Genomic DNA, 27,434 nt, shown 5'->3' with positions numbered 1-27,434 from the left:
GTTGCCCATCATTTTGGATGTGATACAACCAACAATCAATAGGAAAAAAAAAAGTATGGATGCTGCCAGTTGCTTCCAGACAAAGCTGGTTGTGGGGCTTATTACTGCGCGGTTGCTAGCAGCCACCTCTAGTTTGGATGGAAGACATCGACTTGTCTGCAAAGCAGTACTGACTACTTGCCAAGAGGTAGTAAAAAGCTGTGCCTCAGCACTTTCACTAAAGCTCAGAGAGCAGCTGGCAATTGCAAATTACAGGTAACTGTATCAGTCTGCTAGAAACCAAGGAGGCTTCTACCAAGTGGTTGGAGAATGCACAGTTTGGGGTCTCTGATTGGTCTCTCTCTGTAACTGGGACGTTAACAATTGATTGGTACCACTCACCAACTGGTAGCTTATCCCTCCACTGTCACCATGATCGTCATGTCTCTAAAAGGGCTAATAAATTAATGTCATGGTTGCGTGTGCGTAAAACCTCAACATCATCGCTGTTTGTTTGTTTTCTGAGAAGAAGACCTCAGTGAGTCTGGTGCACCTGCAGCAGGACTTGTGTGACATCAAAAGTCAGTGAGCAACACAAAGGTCGTGGTATGATTAACGTATATGGTCACCTCAGGTACACAGGTGTGGCTGTGAGCACAGCCTGCTACGGTAAGAAACACTTTGCTTACCCATAAAAACTAAGTAAATCCATCTATCAGCACCTGAAATATCATTAGCATGTTATATCTGTACAACACAAAACAAATTATGTTACATCTGTACAAAAAAAGAAGTGTGAAAATGTCATTTTGTGGTTATAAAAGCCATTATGAGGAAGGTATATTTGTTATTACATTTCACCGTGTCAGGGATATAGGAAGATCGGAGGGTAATTAGATTCTTTTGTTGTGTTACACATTTTTCACAGCCTGTTAACAAGTGAAACTGTAGACCACAAAAAGCGTAAATCCACTGGTGTTAATACTGGATTTTATTAAGATGTCAGCAGATCACAGAGCTGTAGTTTTTCATTTAGTTCTTCACTAGATGGAAAATTATTGTGGCTGTCAGAAATTCGTAAAATCTCAAACTGAGGCAAACCAAACAGATGATAGATTGTGAAAGCAGCACCGTAATCCCCAGTTGTGCTATTTTTTTCTTAACCTTAGGAAAGCTGTTTAATATTTACCTACAGAAATGAGAGTGGTATTGATCATAGCTCTAGTTCTTGGCACGAAAACGCACCAGCATATTTCCAAACATGCCTTTCACATAAGGAGCTTGTAATCTAGAAAACAAATACCAGACAAGGCCGGAGCTTTATTCAGAAACCAACATCTGGGTCTCCCGGAGACTTGTTATACAATAATCATATCAGTTTAGAAAGAAATCTCAGAGGCAGTTTATGAAGAAGTCAATGTAACCCTGACAAGTAGAGTCCCCTGATAGCATTTGCATGAAGGAGCACTGGGGCCAGGCGGCGGTTGTTGTTTCCAGGCTAAAATTCACCGGTTCCAGCATCCCCTTCCTTTAGCTTTCCAGATGTGACCCCTCCAGATGTTACTCATTTCACCTAGCCTTATTTTAAGCAGATATTCTTGGCAGCTTGTCATGTCTTACCTCAGTATTAACAAGGCAGAGCAGCAGAGAGACAGAGAGAAAGGAGGGTAAGAAATATGTTGGACAGGCACAGAAGATGAACCTCGAGGTTATTCCAAGAACATGTTTGACACTTAATAGTATATTTTCAGTCCAGCTCTGAGCTGCTTTGCAACCTCAGCCAAGGGAATTGATGCCTTTACTAGGCAGTCTTTTATCTGAGGAAAGAAAGATGCCAAAAGGCTCATAACATTTTATGAGATGATATTTCATTGTATAACAACATGTAAGTGCTTCTGCCGAGGTTATGCAGACTATGATCACGCAGCAACAGGGTGAAAAAGGCTGGGGGGAGCCTTTTATATGGAAGAAATGCTCAACATCTCATGTCTGTATAGAACTTAATTTTTACAACAGTACTTTTTGTGTGTGTCAAAGAAGGCCATTATAACAAAAATACATTAACAAAAAAAAGGTATGAGGAATCTGATAAATCAGATATCCAGTTATGCAAAAGTTTGCAAAATCCTCCACAACTACTAACAAAAGCATCCAAATTAGACGATCCTCTTAAAGGGCAACTCGTCTTTGTCTCTCGCGCAGTGCTGGAGTTTGAACAGGCTGAAGGCGTTTGGTTTTGAGGGCAGTGAAAGACAGCGGGTCTGAAACGCTGCCAAATCCAGATCCCTCAGAGGTTTCTGCGTAAAACAATAAAGATTAAAAAACAGCTATCAGCGAGAAAATGCTCATCTATAAACACTGCTTAACAGGAATCATTTGATATTTTAGGATCCCTCATCTAAACTGCTCTCTGGAGCAATTAGAAGAGAAGACTGACACCGTTCTCATGTAGGCTGTGATACAAATTGGACACCAGAATGGAGAAAATGGAGGTTTTATTACACTAACTAACATAAACATATAAGTGAATTGGAAAACAATAAGCATACATTAGAGTATGATGAGCTCTAAGAAAGGTGGGGGAGTGCGTGACCAGCCAAAGAGGAAAACTAAAGCACTTTTTAAAGCTAATTATTTAGCAACCAGGGATTGCACATGGCTTACACTATCTGGACCTGGAGGAAAATCCAGGTTGCCTGAAAACTGCTTAGTATCAAGAGAAAGTCCAGTGCATACCTCTTAATGTTTGTACCTAAAATTGTGTAAGTGAATGTGTCATTTTTCAGGATGTTTTGTCCTTTCTCCCTGTTGTTTACCCTTATTTCCTCTTTGCCTTCATCCTAACTGGTCATGTTTCTCCCTGAGGCTGGTTCTGGGGTTCCTTCCTTTTAAAAGAGTTTTTCCTTCCCACTATCGCCAATTGCTTGCTTATAGGGGATCATCTGATTGGTGGGGATTTCCTCTCTAACACTCTAGGGTCTCGGTTCCAGTCTTTTCTCTATATTCAGCTGGTTGTGAGTGCAGGTGAGTGCAGCTTTAAACTTAAGGGGCAGACCTGGGAGCGGTATCAGTCTTTTCATCTTACTCCCCACCTGAAAATGAATAAGTGTTTTTTCCACAAAATGTCAACTTGTTCCTTTAATGTAATAATTCTCCCGTCTGGCAGTTTTTCTCCTCACCATGAATGCCAATCATGTGCTCCAGGATCAGGACCCTCTCAGCCAGGATCTTCAGGGCCTCCCTGAGCTGCTGCACGGCTTCGCCCTGAACAGCACCGGCATGTTTATTTAGGATAGTTTTTCAAATGAGGTCAGGAGGAGAAAAAAAAAAAAACACCCTCTCGCCTCTTACCTCGTTCAAGCCTTCTCCTGGCTCTCCTTTTGGCCCGGGTGCTCCCTGTGAGCAGAGAGTGAAATAATGTTGTTATCTATGTGTGAGTGTGTGTGTATTTTATGCAGCAGAATAATTTTCTACTTACAGGTAGGCCCTGCTCGCCTGTGGCACCCGGGGGTCCCTGGCAAAGGAAATGAAGAGAGAGAGAGAAAAAAACCCGTAAGATTCCTGCATTTTTATCCCCTCACTAATCTGCCTCTTCACCCGATATCCAATCTTAAATCAAGCTAGTAAAGGAAGGGGATCAGGTTTAAAGGCAGAGGCCCAGTAGAGAGCTGACTGCAGAGGGGACCTGACATGGCTGCCCTGATTAGTGAGGCCTGGCCTTGGATGAGAGAGAGAGAGAGAGAGAAGAGGATTAGTCACGGCTTGGAGTGAGTCTTTGAAGAAAAGCTCGTTCACCTTTAATGTGTTTAAGATTGCATGACAGCGAAGGCCACTTACAAAACGTAGAACAAAAAGCATTTTGATAGCTCATCAGCAACAAATATGCTCAGCCAGCCCGATAATCCAATAATGAGGATGATTTTTTTTAAAGCAGCCTCACCCGCTCCCCTGGATCTCCTTTAGGGCCGGGACTGCCGGGCTTGCCTGGGAGGCCCTCCTTGCCCTCATGTCAGACAAAGAGAAGGACACGGATTAGCGATGCCAGTCATACATAACTGTTTACTTTGTGCAGCAGTCTCAGTGATAGACACTCACATTTTGTCCCGGCAGACCTGGTATCCCTGCACGTCCTCTCTCTCCTGGTGCACCTGCAGAGTTGTTCACAAATGCATTCACGTTGAGCTAAACTGATGAATGGCAAATATTTAATCTGGGCTCAGAGTGTAAAAACTTAACGCAGTCAATATTAGGATTATATTGTCCTGTGAGAGGGATTCACCAGAGTTTAAAATAGATGCATAATTAACCATCTTTTCTTTTTCTCATTTTTACCCCCGAGTACAAGTCGCACTTAGACATTTTGTATCAGTGTTTTAAAACTGCAGTATGTCTTGCTTATACTCCAGAGCTATTACGGGATTGTTTTCATTATGAAGTGTTACAACAATTACTTTTTGTCTCTGCAGCTGAAGAAGTATTTAGAAGTATTTACCTCTACAATGTAAAAATGCTCAGTTTGAATCATTCTATAACCTAACATTACAAATACAGTGTTGTCAAAAAGTATTTGCACGCTTCCTGATTTGTTAGGGCTTTTTTTTTGTGATACAGGTTTAATATTGGCCAGTGACACTCTGAGTAAATAAAACATGATGATTTTTAAATTATGATTTCATTTATTAAAGTGGGAAAAAATATCCGAACACACCTGGCCCTATGGGAAAAAGTTAGTACCCCGCCTTGTTAAATCATAAATTGACTGTGATTAACCGCATTTTTGGAAAGCTGAGATCAACTTTACTAGCCACACCCAGAAGTGATTGCTCCCAGACCTGTTAAATTAAGAAATCACTTAAACAGAACCTGTCTGACAAAGTGAAGAAGGATAAAAAACCTCAGACACCAGCACGTTATGCCACGTCCATTAAACCTCAAGAACTGCTGAGTCATTGACGTCTATCAGTCTGGAAAGAGTCCCGAAGCCACGTCTAAGGTTTTGGGACTCCAGTGAACCACAATGAGAACCATTCACATTCATCCACAAATGGAGAAAACAGTGGTGAAGCTTCCAAGGAGTGGTCGACCTACCAAAATTACTCCAACAGCCCATCCGACTCATCCAAGAGGTCACAAAAGACCCCAGAGCAAGATCTAAACAACTGCAGGCATCACTTGCCTCAGTTCAGGTCAGAGTTCATATGATAAGAAAGTGATTGGACAAAAATGGCATTTATGGGAGAGTTCCAAGTTACAATACTTAAAAAATCACCATCTCAAATTTGCCAAAAAACATCTTGATCATCCCTGAGAAAATATTGTGTGTACTGATGAGACAAAAGCTAACTTTTTTGTTTTTTTCTGGCATAAAACTAACACAGCATTTCATAAAAAGAACATCATACCAGCAGTCAAACATGCTGATGGTAGTTTGATGGATAATTAATGGAAGCATGAATTCTGCTCTCTACCAAAAAATCCTGAAGGAGAATTTTCAGTAATCAGTTCATGCCCTGAAGCTCAAGCACATTCGGGTTATGCAGCAGCACAGAGATTCAAAACACACAAGCAAGTCCACCTCTGGATGGCTCCAAGTGGCCTATTCAAAGTCCAAATGACCCTAAGCAGGCTGCTAATGCTTGGAAACCCTCCATTGTGGCTGAATTAAAACCAAAAGTTGTCTATAACGATGTGAAAGACTCTTTTCCAGTTATCACAAACACTTGATTACAGTTCTTGCTGCTAAGTGTGACAAAGCCAGTTATTAGGTTTAGTTGGCAATTTTTTCACATAGGGAAAACTGAATGAAAAGAATGAAATCCTCATAGAAAAACTGCATTTTATATTTACTTGTTTAATATTAGAAAGTACACTCAAAATATGTATAGATATGTATTATTGTCTCATGCACTGATAATTCATAACAAGTTTAACGGTTTAAACGGTGACAATTGAAAGATCCCTGATTTGATACCAGGAGGAGACACAAATCCTTTGTGGGTTGAGTCACAAAAAGAGCTTCCGGTGTAAAAATCTGCAGAATCAAACATGTGGAGCTTCCCGCTTTGTGAATCAAGGAACGGCCAAAAGAAGCTTTACAAGTACATGGAAATCTTACTTCAGTAAAACACAGGAGTAAATGGACTCAGTCAGTTTCCACCACTGATTCTATCCACGCTTGGATCCAGTGATGGGATCCAGTCAAAGGTTAATGTAAAAAAACATTTCATATTTTAGGCACAACACCATCAAAAACAAAAAAAGAAAGATTTGCTTTAGTTGTACTAATCTGTGCTGAGCTTTTTCTGAGAATGTGCTGAGAATGTAAACAATGAAGGTTTGGATAACATTACATTTTTTTGGTCTTCATTAGGCCAGACAGGAAATTGAGGGAAATGACATTCAGAAAACAGCCCGGGGCGGACTCAAACCCATGACGCTACAGCAATGATGCGTCGCCTGCTCACCCAGGCCTGCTATAGTTGTGCCTGGGTGATATGTGTTTGCACTGAAGGACTGAGGGCAGAAAACAGCTTTTATTCATACCTGAGGGGCCGACTGGACCGGGAGGACCAGCTATGACCTGAGGTTCCTGGAGAACAGCATGGATGGGGTTCTCCTCTGCAAGGGAAAACAAAACAGATTAGAAAACATAAACATCTGATCTACTGAGCATCCGAAACAACAAGAGGTGAGTTCACCGCAGCTTATCATTTGGAGTGTTTTTTTTTTTTTATAATAAATCATCTGCTAATATGCAGCCATGCAAATATTTACACCGTCAGCAAAGTAGAAATGTTAATAAAGTCCTTTAAATTTTCCTCTAGATTGTGGCCCATTTCCCGTTTACTTAAAATTTAACTGTTTTTGTATAAATACCATCATTAATCAACGCTGTGAATAATCTACTGAAGTGACTCACCGGCTGCAACACACTGACCAGTCAGTTACTCTGAAAAATTGCCAAAGTTTCCATGACTGCAGTGCTGGTGCTTGCCAGAAGTTTTGTGGTTATTAGAGTTACAAAGACAGCAATGTTGGTGTGAAGTAGGCTTCATTCAGTGGCAACTATAAAGCGTGTCCCTGCAATTTGGACACTGGAGCAAATTTATTATAAAAACAGATACACCCTCACAGTTACAAGTTTATTACACTTTTATTTAGACATAAAAAGTGTAAATGCAAAGGCCAAGTCAACTATTCTTAACCTGACAGGCCATGCTTTTCAGTTACTGAAGACAAACCTGAAGGCAGATAGTCCAACAAACAAGCAGCAACTTAAGGTGTTTGCACTAAAGTCCTGCAGCGCAAACAGCATTTGGTGACGTCCATGGGTTCCAGACTTGAGGTACTCATTGACCGCGAAGGATTTCTATTTTTCAAATAATCTTTATAAATTACAATTATTTTAGTTCAATCACATCTCGACTCTTTGATTTAAAATCTACTGTGATGCTATAAATGGGGAAAAACTACAAAAATTGAGTCACTGTCCATATACTTACAAAAGTACCTGCAGATTTAGAAAGAGCTTAAAGATACCAGATCTGCCTCCAGGTTTTATTTGCTGTGTTCTGAGCATTTCAAACACGTCTTAAAAAATATGTTTGTATTTACAGTATATCGTCCAGTTGTTGAATACATGTACCGCTACCCTGCTGGAGAATCAAAAAGCCTATACGTCGTGTGATAGGATGTTTAATTCAAACCTACACAAGAGTTAAAACATCAGGGGGTCTCCAGCCAGACGGTAGAGTTTCCCCAGCAGTCAGCAGCTGGAATACATCCTGTGAGCCATTGATGGACATGAACAGCTGGTTGATCTCAAAGAGGTCCCATTTAACGGAGTAACAAATGCCTGGACATGATCTGTCTTCATAGAAAGCAAGCATGAGGTGGAAGTCATGTCTTGTTCTCGACATGTTGGATATTTGAAAGTACACTTGTAAGTATAAATTTTGTTTGAAACCACGCCACACTTCCTCACCACTTCAACATATGTTCAGTGTCAGTCTTCCCCCGTGTAGAGACATTACATTATGGCTGCAGTCCACTGTAAGGCTCTAGATGGAGCAGATTTCCCTCTGGAACTAATTTTCTAATGCTACAGTCTCCTTGAGCCTGGCTGCCTCCCTAAGAAACTCCACATGAGTGGCAGACTATCTCCTCCCTTGTTCAAAGCCAGCCCAGCTTTTGGCTCGGGGCCGTGGCCAGTTCCCCCAAAACACAGACTGTTGTGCTGACAGCTAACAAATTAGGTCTGATTTACAGCCAGTTGGCCCCCCTCAGCTTACATGGTCCCACAGACCCAAATCTACATAGTTCCAGACCCGCAGACACAGTCCCGGGCTCAGAAAGGCAGACAAAGCCAAAAGCCTAATCAGAGCCAGCAGTCCTCGTGAGGTAATGATTATACCATGGATTCCTACTGCCTCCCTGTGGTCAAAGTGAAGTGTTCAACAGCAGAGAAGTAATGTTTTCACATATGTATTGCGCTTCTGTTGCCTATTTGTTAAAAGATATGATCACTTAAATGTTGCAAATGATAAAAAAAAGCAATGCTTTCATGTTAACATCCAATACCAAAGCTTCACCCTTGCATGTGTCGATCTGTGCAGCGAGTGTACAAATGCATGACTTTGTACTAAACTGGAAACAAAGAATGAAAAATGAGTCGGTGTATTTTATAATCAAGAGTCTTTTTAAAACTCCCAAGCCTAATCTTGTGATTTAGATGAACGCTTTCCAACTGTGTTAAACGAGGTTGCAGTAAACAGTGGCTCTGCAGCAGCAAACACACACGGAAACAATTAAAATAAATCTATACCAGCCCTGCTGGGGAAGAGAAACAATACTCTCTCCGTTGCAAGTTTGGGTCTTTTTCTAAAAACGGCCTCTGTGCTTCCACCTGTTTCCCCTTTAAACTATTTTCCATGTAGAGAAACCGGTGTGACCAGGGTTCATGTTCTGCCTGACAAGAACATGAGATATGTGAGCATGAAGCACATGACCCGGTGCAGGATGAACTGCAGAAATGGACTTGAGGTAATGGCACCAATTCAGACCGTCCAAAAACTTAATGCTCGAATGGTTTTACAATAGTTCTCGGGTCATAATTCATCCATATGGGTAAGCTCTACTATCATGCTCTCATTTGAGCCCATCTGGGAGAATTTAGCTCGAAGTTACTGTGAAATAGCACATTTGACTTGGAATCGCCTACCTTGATGGTCCACGTGAAAAACGTCGCCCCGGTTTCTGACAGGAAACGGACTCGGTTCCGAAGGACCCGGAGGACCTGGTGGGCCAGGGGGGCCGGGTCGACCGATCTCTCCAGGAAAACCTCTTTCTCCCTTTGGTCCTGAGCATCAAGGAAAAATAAGCGAGCTCAGCTTTAAACAAGAACGAGTTAAATTTTTAATAAAACAGCTCAATAGCAATAATTTCCCAAACCATGTTTAAATGATCAGACTGACTGCTAAATGTTTTTGCTTTTTTACCAACAGGTCCAGAACTGCCTGGAGACCCTGGTAGACCTGGAAGTCCTGTAGAACCTGGAGGCCCTGGAGGTCCCATTGGCCCTGGAGGCCCTCTGTTTCCTGATGCTCCTAAATAGAGAGAGAGAAAGAGACGGTTATGAGTGAAAAGCAGAATTAAGTGATCATCTAACTCCACAAAGAACAATGGACAAAAAAAACCCTTATCAAAAACCTTGAGCGCCATAATTCGTTCCATCTTCCATCTAATTCCTTTTCTGTCTGCAGCCAGATGGTTGCTGGCCAGAAAGTATAAATTTTATCACACCACGCTGCGTGTTTACTCCTCTCCACGGTATACACACCAGATCAGATCACACCAGAACACATGCACAACACATGATAGAGAGAAAAAATAAATAAATAAAAAAAACACTGATTGCTCCGAGACAAATTTTCCACTTTTTGATTATTTTCATAATTGATTAATCGGTTTTACATTCACTTGATTCCCTGACTAATGTTTGGGAGGTAAAAATACCAGAAGAATGACTAACAGTATTTCCTATAAAGCCCAGAGTAGTATCTTCACACTGATTGGTTCATCAATTCAACTATCCAAAAACCAAGAGGTTTAGGAAGAAAGTTTTCCCTTGAAATATGACCAAAATAGTGCACTTGAATGTGTTTTCACCTGGTGGTAGAGTGGGGCGGGATGTGTCCACCTCATTGTCCGTTGAGCCCCCCGGTAAACTACTGGCTGTGGGCAGAGCTGAGCATCCCTCTTCTAAGAGTGTGATCTGGAAACAGAGAGGCAGATGTTTGACACATCTGTTAAGCATCCACTGCAAACACTTACAGCGTTTTGCTGTCAGGATGGATGGATCTGACGGATTTTCTTTACCTTTTTTTCTATCGCATTTATTCTGCTGTTCATGTCGTTGAAGCTGGTGCAGTTCATGCACTCTGTAAGAAAGAAAGACATATTTCCACATTACAGCAGACACACACGCTGCTTCTTCGCCATCTGTCTTTCCTTATTCTCTCCTCTCCGCCTTGTCTGTTTCATTCCTGTTTCTTTTTTTCATCCTGGCACCATCGGTAGCATCTCACACAGAGCAGGTCAGGCCAAGATACACAAGAACAATGCTCATCAAACCAGACCCGAGAATTTATTATGAATTCCTCCTTAAATCATGTCACTTGCTCAGGGAATAAATATTGTCAGGACTACTCATGAAATTCTCGCTTGCATCGCAGCTCTGCGTGCTTCTGTCTGTCTGCCCACACTCACATCTTCCTCCAGATACCCAAACCATTTAAAGCAGCGCATGAAAACATATTGGCTTTAATTTATGTTTTCTTATCCCACGGAAAGCTAAACACACAAAGCCCGCAGCCAAAATCAACATCTAGTGCCAAATAAATCAGATTCACCCTGCCACTGAGCTCCAGTGTTTTTCAGAGGCTGAGGCAGTGTCACCCACTCGGTTTATTTTAGAGTACGCATTTCTTCTGCTCTAAACGCTCACAACACTGCATATGTATTAACTCACAGTGAGCTTGTTTGGCCACTTGGAGGCGCTGGAGAGAAACGACAAGTCATCATGTGGACAAAGTGTTTAGCTTTTAAATCATGTGGTGAAAATGTTCTACCACAGAAACAGAGAAACATCCTTCATTTGTCGTATTTGTGTCGGCTTGGTGAATTGAAGTTTACTGTTCACTCTCTGTTTAGCTCTGATTTTGGTCTCCACCACCTCTTAACAGAAAGCTCCAGCTTAGCTGCTGAACGGTCCACGGTGTTCAGCATCTATGGTCTCTAACTGACTCTGTCTGCTGTTTGGTGCTGAAGAATAAAGGCTCCGGACTCATTGTAGAAGTGGAGCAGGGCAAAAATCATCACTTTTTTCATATGTTTTCTGTAAATCTGTTGCAGCATTTTCTTAAAAATTGAGTTAGATTGTATTTTATACTCAAATCTTGCGCTGGGGTTATTTTTGAAACAGGTGGAGTAATGAAACAGACTTAAAACCTGGTGTATCATACCACTCGCCCTGTGACAGGTGGCCACCCTCACGACCCTGGTGCTGAATTGGATACGAAGACAACTGGATGGATGGATGGATGGATGGATGGACGGACAGTATCTTAACATTTATTCTAAAATAAATCTGTCTGGAAGTCTGGAATTGATAAATTTGGAGTGAAATCTCCAAGCTAGATATTAACCAGTTGAAAGCCTACTAGGAGTAACCTGTGAAGCTGTTTTCTGAGCATGTGCATTAGAACTTAGCGAGGGTGGTCACTGCCTATGCAGGTACCCTTTGAAAAACCCAGAAACTAAACACCTTTATTATTCATATTAACATGTCAGTCTTTATGGGGGGAAGAGTCAGGGCTGTGTTTGTGGTTTAGGTTTCCTCTCACTGGGCTGTTGATGACTTATCCCAAAACAATGATTTAGTAACAAAGTGTGGCTCCACAGTCTAGTGGTTTACACATTCACGTAACATTTGTAACATTCCCAGTTTAAGACCAGTTGGAGACACAAATCTCTGAGAGGTTTGTTTCATAGAAATCTGCCAGATCACTAACCTGGATTAATAACTTAAGTACAGATTAACTACTACTTCCTGATTCAGTATAGTGACTTTTAACTGGTAATGTATTGCAGATTATTTTCTTTTGTAACTTTGGTTTTTATACCGATATATAACGAATTATAGTTGAACTGGCGACCTTATGATAAAAAGACCTTCCTTACCACCTGAGCCACCAGCACAAACACCCATTTGAGTTCATGGTTTACAATATAAGACGTCCCCCGTGATGGTTACAGAGTTGGCGGATAGTAATTGAAAGATTTTTGAGAGGGTTTTGCGTAATGTCTTAAATTGGACAGAAATTATTAAAATGCCAAAGCTGTGGTTTGAGGCTCAAAAAGCATGTTGGACCTCTAGTAGGCAGAGGTACAAAACGATACCCTGGAACTAAGTGGCCAAGCAGGAACAACAAAAAGACATTTTTATGTGCCATTGAATGACAAGATAATAATACTTGTCAATAAAAGTCAGTTTGGTAAGTTTTTCTGGCATCTTAGGTTATTTTCTTTTTGCCGTCTTAACCTGCAAAATATCTATGTGTATTTGCTTTAGTGGTTTTGGCTTTGGTTACCTTCAGTCTATTTTGGTCCTCTTTCTCACACACAGGTTGCACCATTTTAGCCACCACTAAACCACAGATAGGCTTACTTATACATTTTCTGGCTGTGCAGCAATTTTGGATAGACTACATTAGCTTTGATGCAAAAAACCCCAGAACAACATAGTTTCAAAGAAAAGCCCTGCATTTGTTTTAAATCCAAGCCTTCCTTGAGCCCACGGCTCATAAGAAGTGTGGAATGTCAGCTGTCAGTCCTGCAGATGGGACCCACCCACATTGTGGTCATAGCAGGGATACCTATAACGAGGAGCAACTGCCGCTCATAAAATAGCCAATGCAACAACAAAAATGACCCAAACGAGCTCTGGTCTGCCCGCAGCACGCGGAGTGCTAATGGCAGCCGCTGAGGTTTGCGCTTTACTAAAATAGGACACGGCGAGCGCCTAAAGATCATCTGTGAGTCCACAGTTGTGTACGCCCAGTCCTGCGCCGTGTCAAACAGCGTGGGTGAGGTTTCTTAATGCTTCATTTCAACATCTTGAGTTTTACCCTGGAGTGTAGCCACAGACGGAAACAACAATCAACAAGTTAAACCCAAAACACATTCCTCAAAATGTATCAACCAAAATACTGAAAGCTGCTCAACCGCTGACCCCACATGAGCTGTTTGTTGTGACTGAAAGCACTGAGGTTTCTTCAGAGACTCTAAGGACATGAAAGAAGAACACAACAGTGAGACTGTGGGCAATCATGGGCTCCACAATATAAGGACTGATGAGATGATATGCCTTCATCTCCCCCCATAGTTACTCATCATCAGCCCAGAGGAAGTCTCCACCCTCTGACACTCTTCCTCTATTATACAGTACATCAGTCTGTGATGCATTCCAGGAGCTAATCAGTGATGATGTGTCAACATTTAGTTTTCAGCCAAACTAGAGCTCATCTCTGTCTGGGAACGGGTCAGAGCGTTCACATTTAAGTCTCTCAAAAGCTATACCATGGATTGGCACAGAAACATGCACAAAAAAATTGAGGTTTCCTTTAGTGCCACAGCAAAGCAGACAGTTTCATGTCACCTAGAAGCAGAAAGAAGGATTTCTGAATGAACCTATTGTGCACAAAGGGTCAGTAAACACCTGCTGCCGATCCTCTGTTCAAAGGGATAGTTAACACTTCAAACAGAAGTGCTAGTAAATCCAACAAACAACCACAAAGACATGCAAGACAATGGAAAAGAGACTCAGAATGTCTAGAAAGAGCAGCAGGTGACACAAAGTGAGTTAGAAACTTACAAAAAGAGCTTTAATTAATGCAAATTGAGTGCAATAGACAGGTGTAACAACCACAAATGAGAGGCAAGCAAAATGAACACCAAGAGATATAAAACCTCTGTAAAGCATAGAAGTCGTTTGATATACAAAGATGTCTTTATGAGGGTTACAGAGTTATTTTTGTGCACATTTTCATTTATATTTGATATTTACATGTCTACATATCTGAATGTTTACGCATGCACTTTCAAAGCAGTAATAACTGCGTGTCGAATCTGCCAAGTTGGTTTTCCTGAATTTACCTGAGATTTCCTGGCTTCTGATTGGTTAGTGAGGACACATGGGGCTGAAGTGTGCTGAGAGTAAAGTTATCTGTAAGGGCCCAGATTTGAAATAATAAACAAAAATTGGCGGTGACTATTCAGAGAGGCCACGTGAATAAAATAATAAAAACAAGAGTGCTGAAAAAGATGAAAACTTAAGCATTTGTGTGCATACAAAACTGAGTAAAATAAACTGAAATTAAACAGTCTTTGGTATTAGTCTTAGTTGGATTGGAAAAATCTGTCATCCCAGCGTGCATCAGGAGGCTTTGAAGCATGTGTTCAATGAGACCAGGAGGTCTGCATGACACGAAAAGCTTAACATGCTCCCACACAGGTCGCCTTGAAGCTGACATTTGGTCACTAAGCACATTCCAGGCTCCAGTTGCCTAGGTAACCCTTACTACCCTGTCACATATATATGGTAAAATGGCCTGGTACTCGTATAATGCTTTCCTACTTTATTTAAGCACGTTTTTACTACAACCCCCGTCCATTCACACTACTTTATTCTATGTCTAAAGGCTTTTAACCAAACATTCACACACCTACATCCCAAACATACGACATGTAGACTACAGAAGCTAGCTAGGTATTGAACTATGAAGAGCTAAAGCGCTCGACCTACTGAGCCACAGCTGCCTGATTGCTAACATCCTGCGCTCTCATGGACACTTTAGACACCAGCAAGTTGAAAAAAGGTTATCTTAGTGTTTTTGTTTTGTCTTATGAAGACACCTAATGTCTTTAAATTTCCATGGAAATTACTGGTATTCAGCAGCTTCAAGCAACTACAGGTGAAGTGAGCTAGACCTGAGCTGGACTTTTCTCACCTTCCAGGTGATCTATTGAAACGACTACCAATGAGAGTGCAGGATATCATTGATTGACACATGACCTGTTAGTAAATACGTGTTGCCTAGGCAACAGGACCTTGGAATGTGGAAAACGACCAGGAGTCCGTTTCATAACGATGCGCGTCAGCAAATCGCTTACAGCTACCAGGTCACATGTCAGTCACTGATGTCCTGCACTCTCGTAGGTCGTTCCATCAGTCGTTCACCTTGAAGCTGAGAAATCTTGGGATTTACCCTCTTGTAACCTGTGGTGTTCTCATCCACAGTTGCTTGAGGTTGCAGACTTTTTATGGTCACAGTCCAATAGAGCAACTTTGGGATGCGGTGGAACCAGAGAATGTCATCATGGATTTGCAGGCAACAAATATACAGCATCTGTGATGCGATCATGTCAGTGTGGACGAAAATCTCTCAGGACTGTTTCCAGCACCTTGGTGAATCTATGGCACGAAGACTTGATCAACTTCTGAAGGTAAAAGAGGGCCCATCATGGGGCTAGCATGGTATCTAATAAAGTGGCCAGTGAGGGTAGATTTGCTCAACATTATATCAGGCCTCTGTGAACTAATTGCATGACACTTGTGTCCTGTCAGCTGCTGCAGGAATGAGTGTCTCTGCCTCGCCCAGTATGGCCTTAAAAGCTCCATTCTTCACTGCTAATGAGCTAACATGTCCAGTCTTTATCTCGCCTCCATCTAGGACCAGAAATAAACCAGCCACATCTCATTATGTTATAAACACTCACCACAGGAAACACCAGAACTAAGTCAATTTACCATAAATGTAAACCAGAAGAAGAAATTTTTTTTTTCTTGCTGTTCCCGAAAGGTGGTGGGCGGGATTTCTGTTTCTAGAGTTGGAATTTAATTACGTTGGTTTCAGAAAACCAAACTTCCGCTGTGATCGAGCTGATGTTTAGAGCGGGGACCGCAGCTATAGAGTCTGTTTGGATCCATAATTACACTATGGCAACACAAGCCGAGGTTATTTTTCTTGGACCGTGCTCGGCTCGTGGGAAAGATTCGGGATCATGTTGTCTTTTGTGAGGAGAAAAAACAAACTGAGAAAACAGGGAACTTTTCTGCACCAAAGACAAGAGGGAGTTTGAGCCTAAGCAGTTTTTCCATGGATTCAGATGCTACATCCTATCAGATATTATTATATAATAAAGGTGTTTAGTTTCTGGGTTTTTCAAAGGGTACCTGCATAGGCAATGACCACCCTCGCTAAGTTCTGAATTCACGATGGAATTAAAAGAGCACATTTTTTAGCAACATACATTACCTAATTACCTTAAAGTCACACAAAAATACACCATGAAAATGAATTGCATAAACATAAATAACATGTTGTGGAAGCAAACCTGTCGTTGGTCTTATGCGATAAGATCAGCTGTTAAGTCTGGCACTGAGAAGTGAGAGACGAGGAAGCTGACTTCGCAGCATCAAACCTTCCCGCCCCAGGACGAGATCTGAGTGTAAATAGGTTCATATACTCTCGGGAGATAAAGAATGAAAACAAGAAACCTACAACTGGTTTAATGAATCATCCCCATTGTTTGATCTGCGGTGCAAGACAGCGCAGGATATTTTGGCAATCATGGAAGTCAAACTGCGGGCATAGCATGTGTTGAGACAGCTACATTTCCTACATTAGACATGGATATAGATCAAAGACAAATCTCCTTCTTGCAGGTTCTCTTTTTTCTTTTGGACAAACACCTACAGAGACAACCTCAGCCACAAAACAAACCATGACGCACACGGCTGGGGACGGTCATTTTCACCGCCACTAAATGTTAGTTCTGTCTGCATGTGTGGGGAGTGCAGAGTGGGGATACGCCGAAACATCTTCCTGGAGCATCTTAAGACTCTCATCACCAAGAAAAACAGACAACTGTGCACGCAGGCTGTGTGTTTGTGTATGTGTGCGTTTGTGCAGACCACAGACAGCCTCTGGCTGCGTCCCAGAGGCCTGTTGTGTGTCGGACCCAGCCAGCAAGTGGTCAGCAATTGCTGGCATGAAGAACAGCTGGCACAGAACACACACACCCACACACACACACAGACACACACTCGCCCAGCCGCAAGCTCTCACTCACTAAATCACACACCCACTTTGACGGCGGTGGCTGGTGGACGGTGAATGGGGCTGTTTTTGGAAAATCTAGATGCCTCGCAGTCCACAGTGGGACCATTTAGCATTTTTCGTTGTGATGCCAGCTGACAGGCCACACACCATTTCTATAAACCATAAAAACTATGAGAGTACAGATACTTGGCGTCTGGTCCACGGTGCCGTTATTGCACGTAGAAGGAGATGTTGTGATGGCGAAATAATGGACCTTAAAACCACAATGATGAGCTGGTATTTATCTGACATTCTCCCTCTCGAAATGCTACTACTCAGCAGGCATACGCATCAAAATGAATCTCTTCAAATCTGAGAAAACAACCCATTTTTTTCAGTGATTTCCCTCGCGCTGTCAGGACGCATCCGCCGCCATCCCATCATCGTGCCGCATCGCCCGGCTCGTCAGCCAACGCAGCACACACTGCTGCGCCGCCGCTGAGATGTTGGAGACGGATGAGCCTGCTGGTGCACAGAGACAAAGCCATCGTCGTGCTATGAGATGACGCTGCTCAGAGAAATGATCGCAGAGTGATCGGTTGAAACGAGACGGACATTTCTGAGGTTCAAATGTTGTTTCTTTAAGAGTTAATGAACAGGAGGAAAGGGTGGAAACAGAGAAAGAGGTGACAGGTTATAGCAGAAGCACTGTAAGATGGATGGAACTATAAAATAAAGACGAAAAACAATCAATCTACTTATTTACAACCTGGACAGGTTGTTAGTCCATCGCAGTAAAGACGGACGTGCTTGACAGAAATGATGTCCATTGTTGGACGGACTCTTCATGAAATCTGGTGCAAATGTTCACGCTCACAGCAGAAGGATGTATTCTAATGACTTTCTCGGGGAGTTCATTCCTGTTTGGTCTGAAACGTCTCTCTGTGATATTTCACAGAGACATTTATGTCCCTCTAAGGATCAACTGTAACACCTTTGTAAAGACTTTTCATTTACTGCCATCATTATGTTCAATAATTGGGTTAATAAAACAAAAGCCTACAAAAGAAATGGCAGCTTATCAGCCTCAGCTGCACTTTCTGCCTGCCTTGTGAATGCTTACATCCTCACACAGTCCAGTCGAATGGTGAGTGCGGTAAACAAACAGAGAGCTGGCTGTGCTCGTTGGGTGGTCGAATGCCTTCAGAAACTACCTCCCCATCACCTTTCTGGGTGGAGTGGACTTCTTTTCTTCTCAAAAGGAGAAAGTTAAAGTCTGAACTTCTATTTGTTTACACACACCGCCTCAGGAAAGCCACCAGCATCTTAAGGACCCTGCACACTGATGCCAGAGTCTATTTGAACTGCTCCCATCTGGTAAAGCTACAGAGCCTTTCATGCACGGACCTCGAGGCTCAGAGGCAGTTTTACTACAAGAGCTACAAACGCACTTAATCAGTCCATCAAGAGGCCCCCATAGACCTATAACTATAATTATAACTACCTCATTGCAAGCTTTGCTCTGCAACCGTTACCCGAGCCATTTTATGAATCATTTGCACCGTGTATTTATGTTTTCATGGTTTTATGTCGCATATTTTAGAGTTTTTGCTGTAATGTTTTTTTATTATCTTTACAGAGAGACTGTGTGTTGGAGTAGCTGCAGACTGAATCGCTTTGTACTCGTGCACCATTCAGTTCAACTGATCTCAGTCTTTTCATTCATTTACATTCATCAGTGGGTCTGAGCTGAACTGTTTCTATTACTGCTCACGTGAAACCATAGAGACGGTGTAACAGAAGAGTATCATCTGCGCGCTAACTCTCCACCACATTGGGCAGTTGGCACTGATTTGCAAGTGGTTTTGGGTGTGTGTGTCTATATGTTTGTGTTTGTGTGTTTCACAATTGCTGTGAGCCAATGGCTGTGTTTGGGCTGGGTTAATTGAAGGCAGGTGTGTTTCACTGTGCTTCCACTCCACACTGCAACACTTGAGTCAGACTTTGCTGTTTCTCAGTGGAGGTCAGAGCCTGATAAGGCAAAGCTGGCTTGCTCAGGCTGGAGTCATTCTCGGTCTGCTCCGTACAGAGTTTCTGGGTTTAAGAGGAGAACCGCTGACACCTGAGGAAGTGGTCGGCCTTTAGAGAGAGCAGACGACCTGTAGCAGTGCTGGCGTTGGCCTCTGTCCCTTTTGCAAGTGGGACACTGGACTGATTTTCCCTCTTTAACTTTTTTTAGTCAGGTCCCTTTCCCCTTCAATTCTCCCTTGATGACACACCTAGAATCTGTGTGTTACAACATCTTCTAAAGTCGAGGGTAGACCTCAGTTTTTAAGCGGTATTGGATCCCCTCGCTCTCTTTCTCTTTTTACCAGAAGCTCTTAATTTCTGATGAGCAGCATGTCATACAAGCCCCTTCGTTCTGAGCGTAACCTGATCCAGTGAGCAAATATGTTTGCTTCCAACAAAACCGTAAAACAAATCTGCAGTTTACACCAAATCTCAGATATGGAAACCATGACTGTGGAAACGTTTCAAGGAGCCTTTTTAGGACCTTGGGAACTTTACCTGCACAGCTCTCAATAAACAGATGTGTGGAGCTGCAGACAGATAGAGGGACATATGTTAAGATATCACTGAAAGGCAGGAAGAGCCGCTGATAAGAAGAGGAAATGAATGAAAAACTGCAGAAGGAGCAGGAACAGAGCATCATCCATCAGGCAGATCAGACCAGGAGCAGGAACAGCGACGCTATCCCATAGCTCCCTGCAAGTCGAAGGGCACCCTCTGACCTATATTTCAGTGCAACCTGAAATGTAACAGAGACATCAGTCAAGTCCTCACTCTGCAGAGGCTGCAGTCTAGGGCAGCACATGTGGGACACGGTTCTGTTTTATCGCTTTACTCCAAGGAGAGGAAAGCAGGAGATCTAAAGGACATAGGAAGTCAGATAAGTGGAAAGCGGTAAGGAATAAGAAGATAAAGAGCCCAGCAGTGGCAAGAAAAAGAGAGGGCAAAGGAGCAAAGGCCTGCACGGGGATGACAGCGGATGATAAAATGGAAAAAATCTGACGCTATTTCTGAATGATATTTAATATTGCTGGTGTTCAAGATAATCCCTCCAAAAAAGCATTTTAACACACTTCCTCCTCATCTAGCTGCAGAGGGGAAACAGTGACTTTAGCAACTTTATGGCTGCAGCGTTAACAAGTTAACACATTTGACATCCGGAGCTGTCAGACACCTTTTCACCACGTTAATGAAATTCATCGTTAACTTTGCTTCAAAAAAAGTGAACACCCCCCCCCCCTCTTTTTTTCCCCCTTTTCCTGAGCTTTTTCACAGGATCAAAGGTCACCGCTCTCATCAGCACAGGGCCTGTCTCTAATTCCTTTAGGATTATGTTCCCCATACATAGAGGAAACCCCAAATCCTTGCAGTAAATATGATCATGTGTGCAGATAGGTGCCGGGGTGCCGCTGTGACAGAGTGGAGGGGAGGGGGCAAGGAAATTACGAACACATTTCTCCTAAATGTGTTCCATGCCGTCATGCGTTAGCATAACTCTGCTGAAAAGCAGCGTTTAAATCTTGAGATGCACGGTACACAGCCAGCACAAACCAGGCTGTCAAAAATATTGACGGGTCAGGGTGTCAGCGCGGCGAGAAAACGCCCATTTTCCATTAGCAAACGCACAAAAATCCAGACTCTGACACCAGCTTGGCCCTAGAGTTTGGCTGCAAGCTTCAGGATTGTTTTCAGTCTTAAAAGGTTGTCACAGAGAGATATATACAAAAACAAAGTGTTTAGAGGTAAAATGATGTTAAAGATCTTGGTGATATAATCAAGTTTAGGGTCCAAAATACAAAAACCCTCAGTTTAGTTTCACATGAGAGAAAAAAAATCAAATTTCCAAACAAGGGGTGAAAGTCTGTGGTGCTCTGCATTTATTTTGCTTAAAATGTTGATTAAATAAGTAGTAAATTGTCAAACTGCTTATTATTCTGTCTATCAACTGAGCATGTAACTCCAAAGCTTCTATTTGTTCTGTTGTCGGGGAATGAATGATATCGCCTTAAATAGAATATGATCAAGCATAAAACAGCTCCACTCACAGCAGCTCCAAGTCATCTTCATTAATGACTCTGAGATTATTTGATAAAGAGTGATGATTAAAGAAAAGACAGTAATGTATTAATTTAATGCGGAAAATGATTCAGGATATCGAAAAAGGAAACAACTAGAGAAACAAGCATCTTTACATCTTAGTCTGCCTTAATTTGACTCTCGCCTTCTCTAGGTCCTCTGTCTGTACATCTCTGAGGGCCTCGGGTGCCTCTGAAGTCGAGCCAGAACTCCATCAAACCAAAACCAGAGTTGATGTCATCTTCATTGGTTAAAGCTGTCCTCTTTCCTCTCAATAAAACAGCTGGCTCTGTGCCCCAACGGCAGTTTTCTGCTACACAGGGCTTCATGTTCAGTGTCGCCCAAGTGACTTACAGACTCAAAGATGAGTGCTCGGACTCCTATCATCAGCCAAAATGGTCTGCAGTTAAACGAACATGGTGATATTTTGGAAAATATGCTTTTTTTGCTTCCTTGCCAACAGTAACATGAGACCACTGATACCATATCTTACATCTGTGACACGAAGATGGTTAACCTAGGGTAACATAAAGCCTGGAAGCAGTGTAAATAGCTAACCGATCTAGTGAATCTGCATACCTGATCCTCTAATTCTTGTTACATCTTGCTTATTTGAGCCCCAAAACAACATCAACAAAATGCAAAAACAAAACGCGTCATAACTTATGCTACATAACTACTTCTCACGTCAGGAGTTCTCAAACATGACGCGCGACTTGCTTTCAGACATTCAGCAACTCAAAGCTGTTGTGTAAATTACATTACAAGAACAGCAACTGGAAAGCAGAGATGGCATTCCTACACTTACTCCAGCATCTTATTTATGTCTTATTTGCTGGCTGGAGAACAAGTTGTGACATTTGACACACTGATTGGAGAGACAGTAAATTTCGTCTGTGTCTCAAACACTCGAGCGCAACCAAAGAGGTCAACAGCAGTATGCAAGTGTCTCAAGTTACCCTAATTTCTTTATAGTTTTCTTACAAAGAGCTAGACTTTCTTGTCATCTTTTAAAGCGGTCTTGAGCATGAGTTCTCCAGACTGTAGACATTGATTACTTTTTCCTCATTTTCAGTACTTGTACTTCACCAAGAACCAATTTTAAATGGGATCTTTAGGCTCTTTGTTACTGGCAGCAAAAACATCATTTGTTCCCATTTCTTTAGTTGAATCCACGAAAAATGCCAAAGATAACACAGTTTGACAGAAACAAAATAGTATTTTTTCACCAATACGGTGATTTTAAAAGAACTATTGATTGAAAACTTGGCATGTCTCAGCATGGTGTGCAGCGTGTCCTTAAAGAAACAGTGGGAAGGAGGAGGATAAAAAGAAGGATGAAAGAAGAAGCGTCAGGTCTGAAAAACTAAAAATATGTACAGCAGATGAACACTATCTGAAAGTTATGTTCTTGAGAAATAGGAAAACAAAATCCGGTGAAGATCTGACACAAGACTTGAGAGATGACCCATCTGCTGTTCAGTGAAGCCTCATCAGGAATGACTGCAGTAGAATAGTGGCTGTCAAGAAGCCATTCATATTAAAGGAAACAGAGGGAAAAGGCTGAGGGATGAAACACTACGCAAGAAATGGACTGAAAATCAGTAGCAACAGGTAACTTTCGCTTGAATTTGTTAGGATGTACGGAGGTGGGCAGGAGCGACATACAGCGGTGAATGTCTACAGACATCTGTACAGTATGGTGGACGCTCTGTCACCAGCCAGTGATGTCAGTTAATCAGAATGGATTCAGATCAGATTTTGGTCCACCATGAAACACCATCTGGAAAGCTTCTAATTGACTATGGTTTCATTTTTCTGCTGCGTGACAATGATCCCAAACACATTGCCGGTGGAGTAAAATCATCCCTGGATAGAAAAACAAGCAAACAAGCACCATCAGTCACGGATTGGCCTCCTCAGTACCCACACCTCAGCATTATTGAAGGAATGCAGAACAGAACAACAGGCAGTCACCATCTAACAGAGAGCTCTGAACGTCCTCTAAGAAGCCTGGAGAACTATTCCCGAAGACTGCTTACAGAAATGATAAGAAAGCTTATCTAAACGAGTTCCGTCTGTGTTGAAGAACAAAGGTGGTCGTACCAAATTCATGACGCCAAGAGCCATAAAAAAGTTAGATTGATTAATTAGCTTTCCAAAACTATTTGTTTGTTACAGATAATAGCAGCTATTTCATGTACGTCCCAGAAATGCTGCAAGAAAAAGCATAAATGTGATTTTCCTGTCACTGCTAACAGCCGTGCTTCCTGACCTTTCCCCTGCTCCTCGCAGCTATGCTTTCTGAGGTAAGGCGGGTGTAAAACTATATGAGGAGAAGTCTTTGTTTCAGAGGTGTAGCCTGATCCTAACATGGTCACGTATGTTACAAGGACCTTAAGGAGGAGTGTCATGCTCCTTAATCTCAGTGGGGCCACTTTCTCACAGAGTGGCCTCTCTGGTCCGCTGCTGTCTGGGCAGCTGGATTATGGGAAAGATAAACTTCTCTTCTCTTCTCTTCTCTTCTCTTCTCTCCTTCTCTCCTTCTCTTCTCTTTCAGCACCCTGACTCCCACACACCGACCCCCGCCAGCTCTCCCTCCACTCCTCAGTGTGAAACAGACTGTCAGTGACATCAGCCCCTGCCTTTCAGGTCTCCTCGCCGAGTCCAACCTGGCCCTCTGTCTCACCATATGGAGGTGATTTTCTCGCTGCTCCGTAGCCATTAGAAAGTGCAAATACATTTCAGCAAACGTTAAATAAACAGTCCGATTACTTCTTCACACTCCTGCAACCATTTTGGTCTCAAGTGAACCAGAATCTCTGGCATCGCAGACTCGGTGGATACAGCTAATCTTAAAGCCTTTTTCCAGAGGATTTCTAATCATTTCTGTGTTTATTCCACTTGTACGAAAATGTGTTTTTGTGGAAATCTTGCCCATCCAAGGGCAACAATGAATAATCCTGCAAAATGGAACAAGGTGGGGGTAATTATGACCAATAAGCGACATGCTCTTTGAGGTAATTGTTAATCTTGGACTAATTTTGACAGGCTGTGCCAGCTCCCCATAATATTTACCAAGCTGGTGGATGTACTTAATAATTTCATTCAAAATCTGTTCAAATGAGTGTGCATTTTAAAACAGTTGTGTCTCAGCCAGTGCAGCTTCAGACTTTCTTTGAAACACTTCATGTCAAATGCAGTCCTGCACCAGACCTCCTTTCATTCACTGTTTCTTTAGGCTGACTGCAGTGACTTGCCTCTGGTTGAAGATTTTGGTCTTTACTGGGCCTGGAGTCTGCGGTCTGTGGCATTCTGGAGCAGCGCTGCCCATAATCGAGACACCCACTTTACAAGCTGCTCTGCTGGACCTTCCTCTGACCTTTTTTCATTCATTCTTCTGACTTTATTAGCTCTGAGGATATTCAGGGAGACAGCTGCCTCTGCTGCTGACTACAGTTAAAAGAGTAACATCAGTGTGTGTGTGTGTGTGTGTGTATGGTAGCGAGACAGAAAAGACACACAAGGAGAGAGAATGTGATTCTAATCCTCCTTCCAGGCACTGAAGCGTCTTGAATGCATGGCTGTAAAAATGTTTTAAAAAAGGAAAGAAGTACAAAACCAGAGTGTACAGGATCTCTTTCAACCGTTGATTTCCTGCTGTCCCAGTTCCCCAAAGCAACCCAACACAGGCTTTCAGTCTTAATTCAAAGCAACTCTACAATTGTATCAAGACTGCCGCACAATATGGCACACGGGATTAGCGACCTACCCGACTACACCAGCAAACATATAAAAGAGAAACTGATGTGGGTAAAGCTGCATGGTTCTGCTAAAAAGATGCAGATGGGTCCAGGCATAACACATGGCCTTTGTTTCAGTCCCTGGGAAAATTAGTCTCAGATAAAATCCTACAGCTCCTCGAGTCCAAGTCTAAGCAAGGCTGCATCATGCAAAAGAAAGAAAGGAAGAAACTCACCTTCACGACACTCTTCTCCCACAAATCCTGGACAGCATCTCCACTCCAGTGCAGTGACTTGCTTGTAGGTAGTCCTGAATGACGGTCTGATCACAGTCCTGTAGCTGGAACAGACACTCTCTGACTTTATGGACACGTGATGCACAAACACACATACAACATGAAGTATTTTGCTTTCTGGTATAACCCCAACCCCAATGGAGGTGGTGGTGGTGGTGGTGGTGGGGGGGGGATAATTATAAAGAACCAAAGAGCCTTGCAAGCTTTGAATTAGGAATACAATTACGCATAATTCCCTTTGCAACCTTGTACCTCTCAGAGAGGTTCAGTGCCTTTTTCAGTGGAAACTCTTCATTTCACTGTGTGGGTGGTGCTTCAGTCATACATACATAAATATGTGTGCAGAACTTTAACTTTCAGACAATTATTTCTGCTGTTTTGCATTAACAGTATCACTTTATTTGAAGATCCTCTTCTGGCAGACATTCTCAGCCAGATTAGGGATGTAAGTGTTTCACAAAAGATGCTCCATGCCTAAATTTGCCTGAAGCCACTTATTCACTAAATCTGCCCCAGCCACCAGGCAGCACCTCCCGCGTTCATGATTTATTGTAAAAAGCAAAGTTGCATCTGCATCACAGACCAGTGAAGAATCTGACTTGACTGGAGTCAAAAGTATACCTGATGACTTTGGAGCAGGGTCCGGGCCACCGGCAGTTCTGAAACACTCTCTGCACTGTGGTTTCAGTCCCATTGTGCACCTGACAAGACACTGTTTTGAAAACAGTGTACTGACACCAGTTCCTAAAAGACGGAATAAAAGAGATGTTATCGTGATTAATACCGAGAGAGAGAAATAGAGCGAGAGAGAGAGCAATGATCTCGCAATAGATCCGTTTTGTTTTCACAATAAATTTCGTTAAATCGTTACAACCCCTCCAGTGTGTGCGCACCTGAGTTGGGTTCGGGATCCAGTACCCGGCGGTCCCGTGACGCCACTCTGTTCCGATTTGATGCGCTGCCGCTGCAAAGTGATGCCCGGGAAGTGATAAACAAAGCCCGTTCCCAGCGATGGACAGACTAAACTTATCCACATGCAGAACGCGCAGAGAAAAGAAAGAGGCATCATTGTTTGATTTATCCCTGAAAGAGATATCCGCGGTTTTCAAGTAAATCCCGAAGTTATAAATCCCTCTTTGGTCGAAGTTCTACTGAAGCGGAATGGAGGAAGAAGAAGAAAAAGAAAAGCTATGGAAATCCCACTGAAACCATTAACGAGTTGGTCATCCCTTCTCCACGACGAGAAAACAACCGGCCTCCCACTCAAGAGCCCGAAATGAATGGCACACAACCTCTTCCTTTAGAATAATTTGCGTTTCTGACGTTTGACATGGTGCCGAGGACCGAGGAGTCAAATATCCAGTGTGCGTAAAAAGCGCGCCGAGTGTGAGGGCTGGAGACGGAGTGCGTAAAAGCGCATCTGGTCTCGATTGAAAACCACGAGCTCTGTCTTCATATAAGATAATGTGAACGATATGGCCACAAGTGATTAGCGAGCGCTAACGCATTTCTTATGGGCTTGTGTTATGTCTTTGGTTACCCTTATTGACGCTACAGTGTGGTAGACTACACCACAAGGTCTAAATTCTTAAAGCCTGCATGAGTTGGGGTAACAGATACGATCAATATGCCTGTTCTCATCACTCTATCAAACAAGGCTGCTTTTCTTTTGGAGACTAAACTCTGTTAGAATCCACAGTTCCAGTACTTTATCACGTAATGAGAAGATTGTGAATGAAGCCCCAAACTGGGGTTTTCTTTATCTGGTTACATGTTGTATTGACATTTAGCTTCTACAAAGAGAATAAAGTCAGTTTCTCGTTTAAAAGGAATAAAAATTTAAAAGAGAACATTTTGCACACGTTTGCCGTGGTAGATGCATATTTTAAGGCTGTATTCACAACAATGGCATCTGGATCTGAACAAATGTTTGACCTCGCTACATCACTACCCTTGAAAACAGAAACACCGGAAAGCAAATTATACATCCACAGAATTCAAAATATAAACATAACACAAATGAAGTAATTGTCATATCATGACCAAATTAGGGATTTGAATATTAACAGAGCCACGAGTCTTTTGACTGCACAGAAAATATGCACAGA

The 27,434-nt window shown here is 42.4% G+C and overlaps 1 protein-coding gene across 2 annotated transcripts; it reads right to left on the bottom strand.

The window, feature by feature from the left end:
• Positions 1-952: 952 nt before the first annotated feature.
• On the bottom strand, positions 953-26,743 carry LOC120719815 (collagen alpha-1(XXVI) chain). Of its 2 annotated transcripts, none has more exons than XM_040009325.1 (14): positions 26,220-26,743; positions 25,948-26,070; positions 25,267-25,364; positions 10,357-10,418; positions 10,147-10,252; positions 9,477-9,584; positions 9,200-9,337; positions 6,523-6,597; positions 4,075-4,127; positions 3,920-3,982; positions 3,458-3,493; positions 3,331-3,375; positions 3,159-3,243; positions 953-2,276 (listed from the first exon to the last, which is right to left on the bottom strand). In XM_040009325.1, exons 1-14 carry the CDS (start codon positions 26,393-26,395, stop codon positions 2,149-2,151), a joined length of 1,296 nt encoding a protein of 431 aa, XP_039865259.1. In that variant the 5' UTR covers positions 26,396-26,743; the 3' UTR covers positions 953-2,148. The 2 variants fall into 2 exon arrangements, with proteins under 2 accessions (XP_039865259.1, XP_039865258.1); XM_040009324.1 differs by having other exon boundaries at positions 25,267-25,370; positions 26,220-26,741.
• Between the last annotated feature and the right edge of the window lie 691 nt (positions 26,744-27,434).

Source organism: Simochromis diagramma, unplaced genomic scaffold (assembly GCF_900408965.1).
Source record: "Simochromis diagramma unplaced genomic scaffold, fSimDia1.1 OVJJ01000344.1, whole genome shotgun sequence".
Classification (NCBI taxonomy): Eukaryota; Metazoa; Chordata; class Actinopteri; order Cichliformes; family Cichlidae; genus Simochromis; species Simochromis diagramma.
Note: the sequence above shows the minus strand (reverse complement) of the source record. Positions and strands in the feature narration are given on the sequence as shown.

Excerpts from the sequence above, each read along its gene's own strand:
- LOC120719815 (XM_040009324.1), bottom strand. The coding sequence starts at position 26,395 with ATGATGCCTCTTTCTTTTCTCTGCGCGTTCTGCATGTGGATAAGTTTA. Across the intron at positions 3,494-3,919 it reads AAGGAGATCCAGGGGAGCGG|GGACCCCCGGGTGCCACAGG; the intron begins GTGAGGCTGCTT and ends TTCCTTTGCCAG. Across the intron at positions 3,244-3,330 it reads CAGGAGAAGGCTTGAACGAG|GGCGAAGCCGTGCAGCAGCT; the intron begins GTAAGAGGCGAG and ends GGTGCTGTTCAG.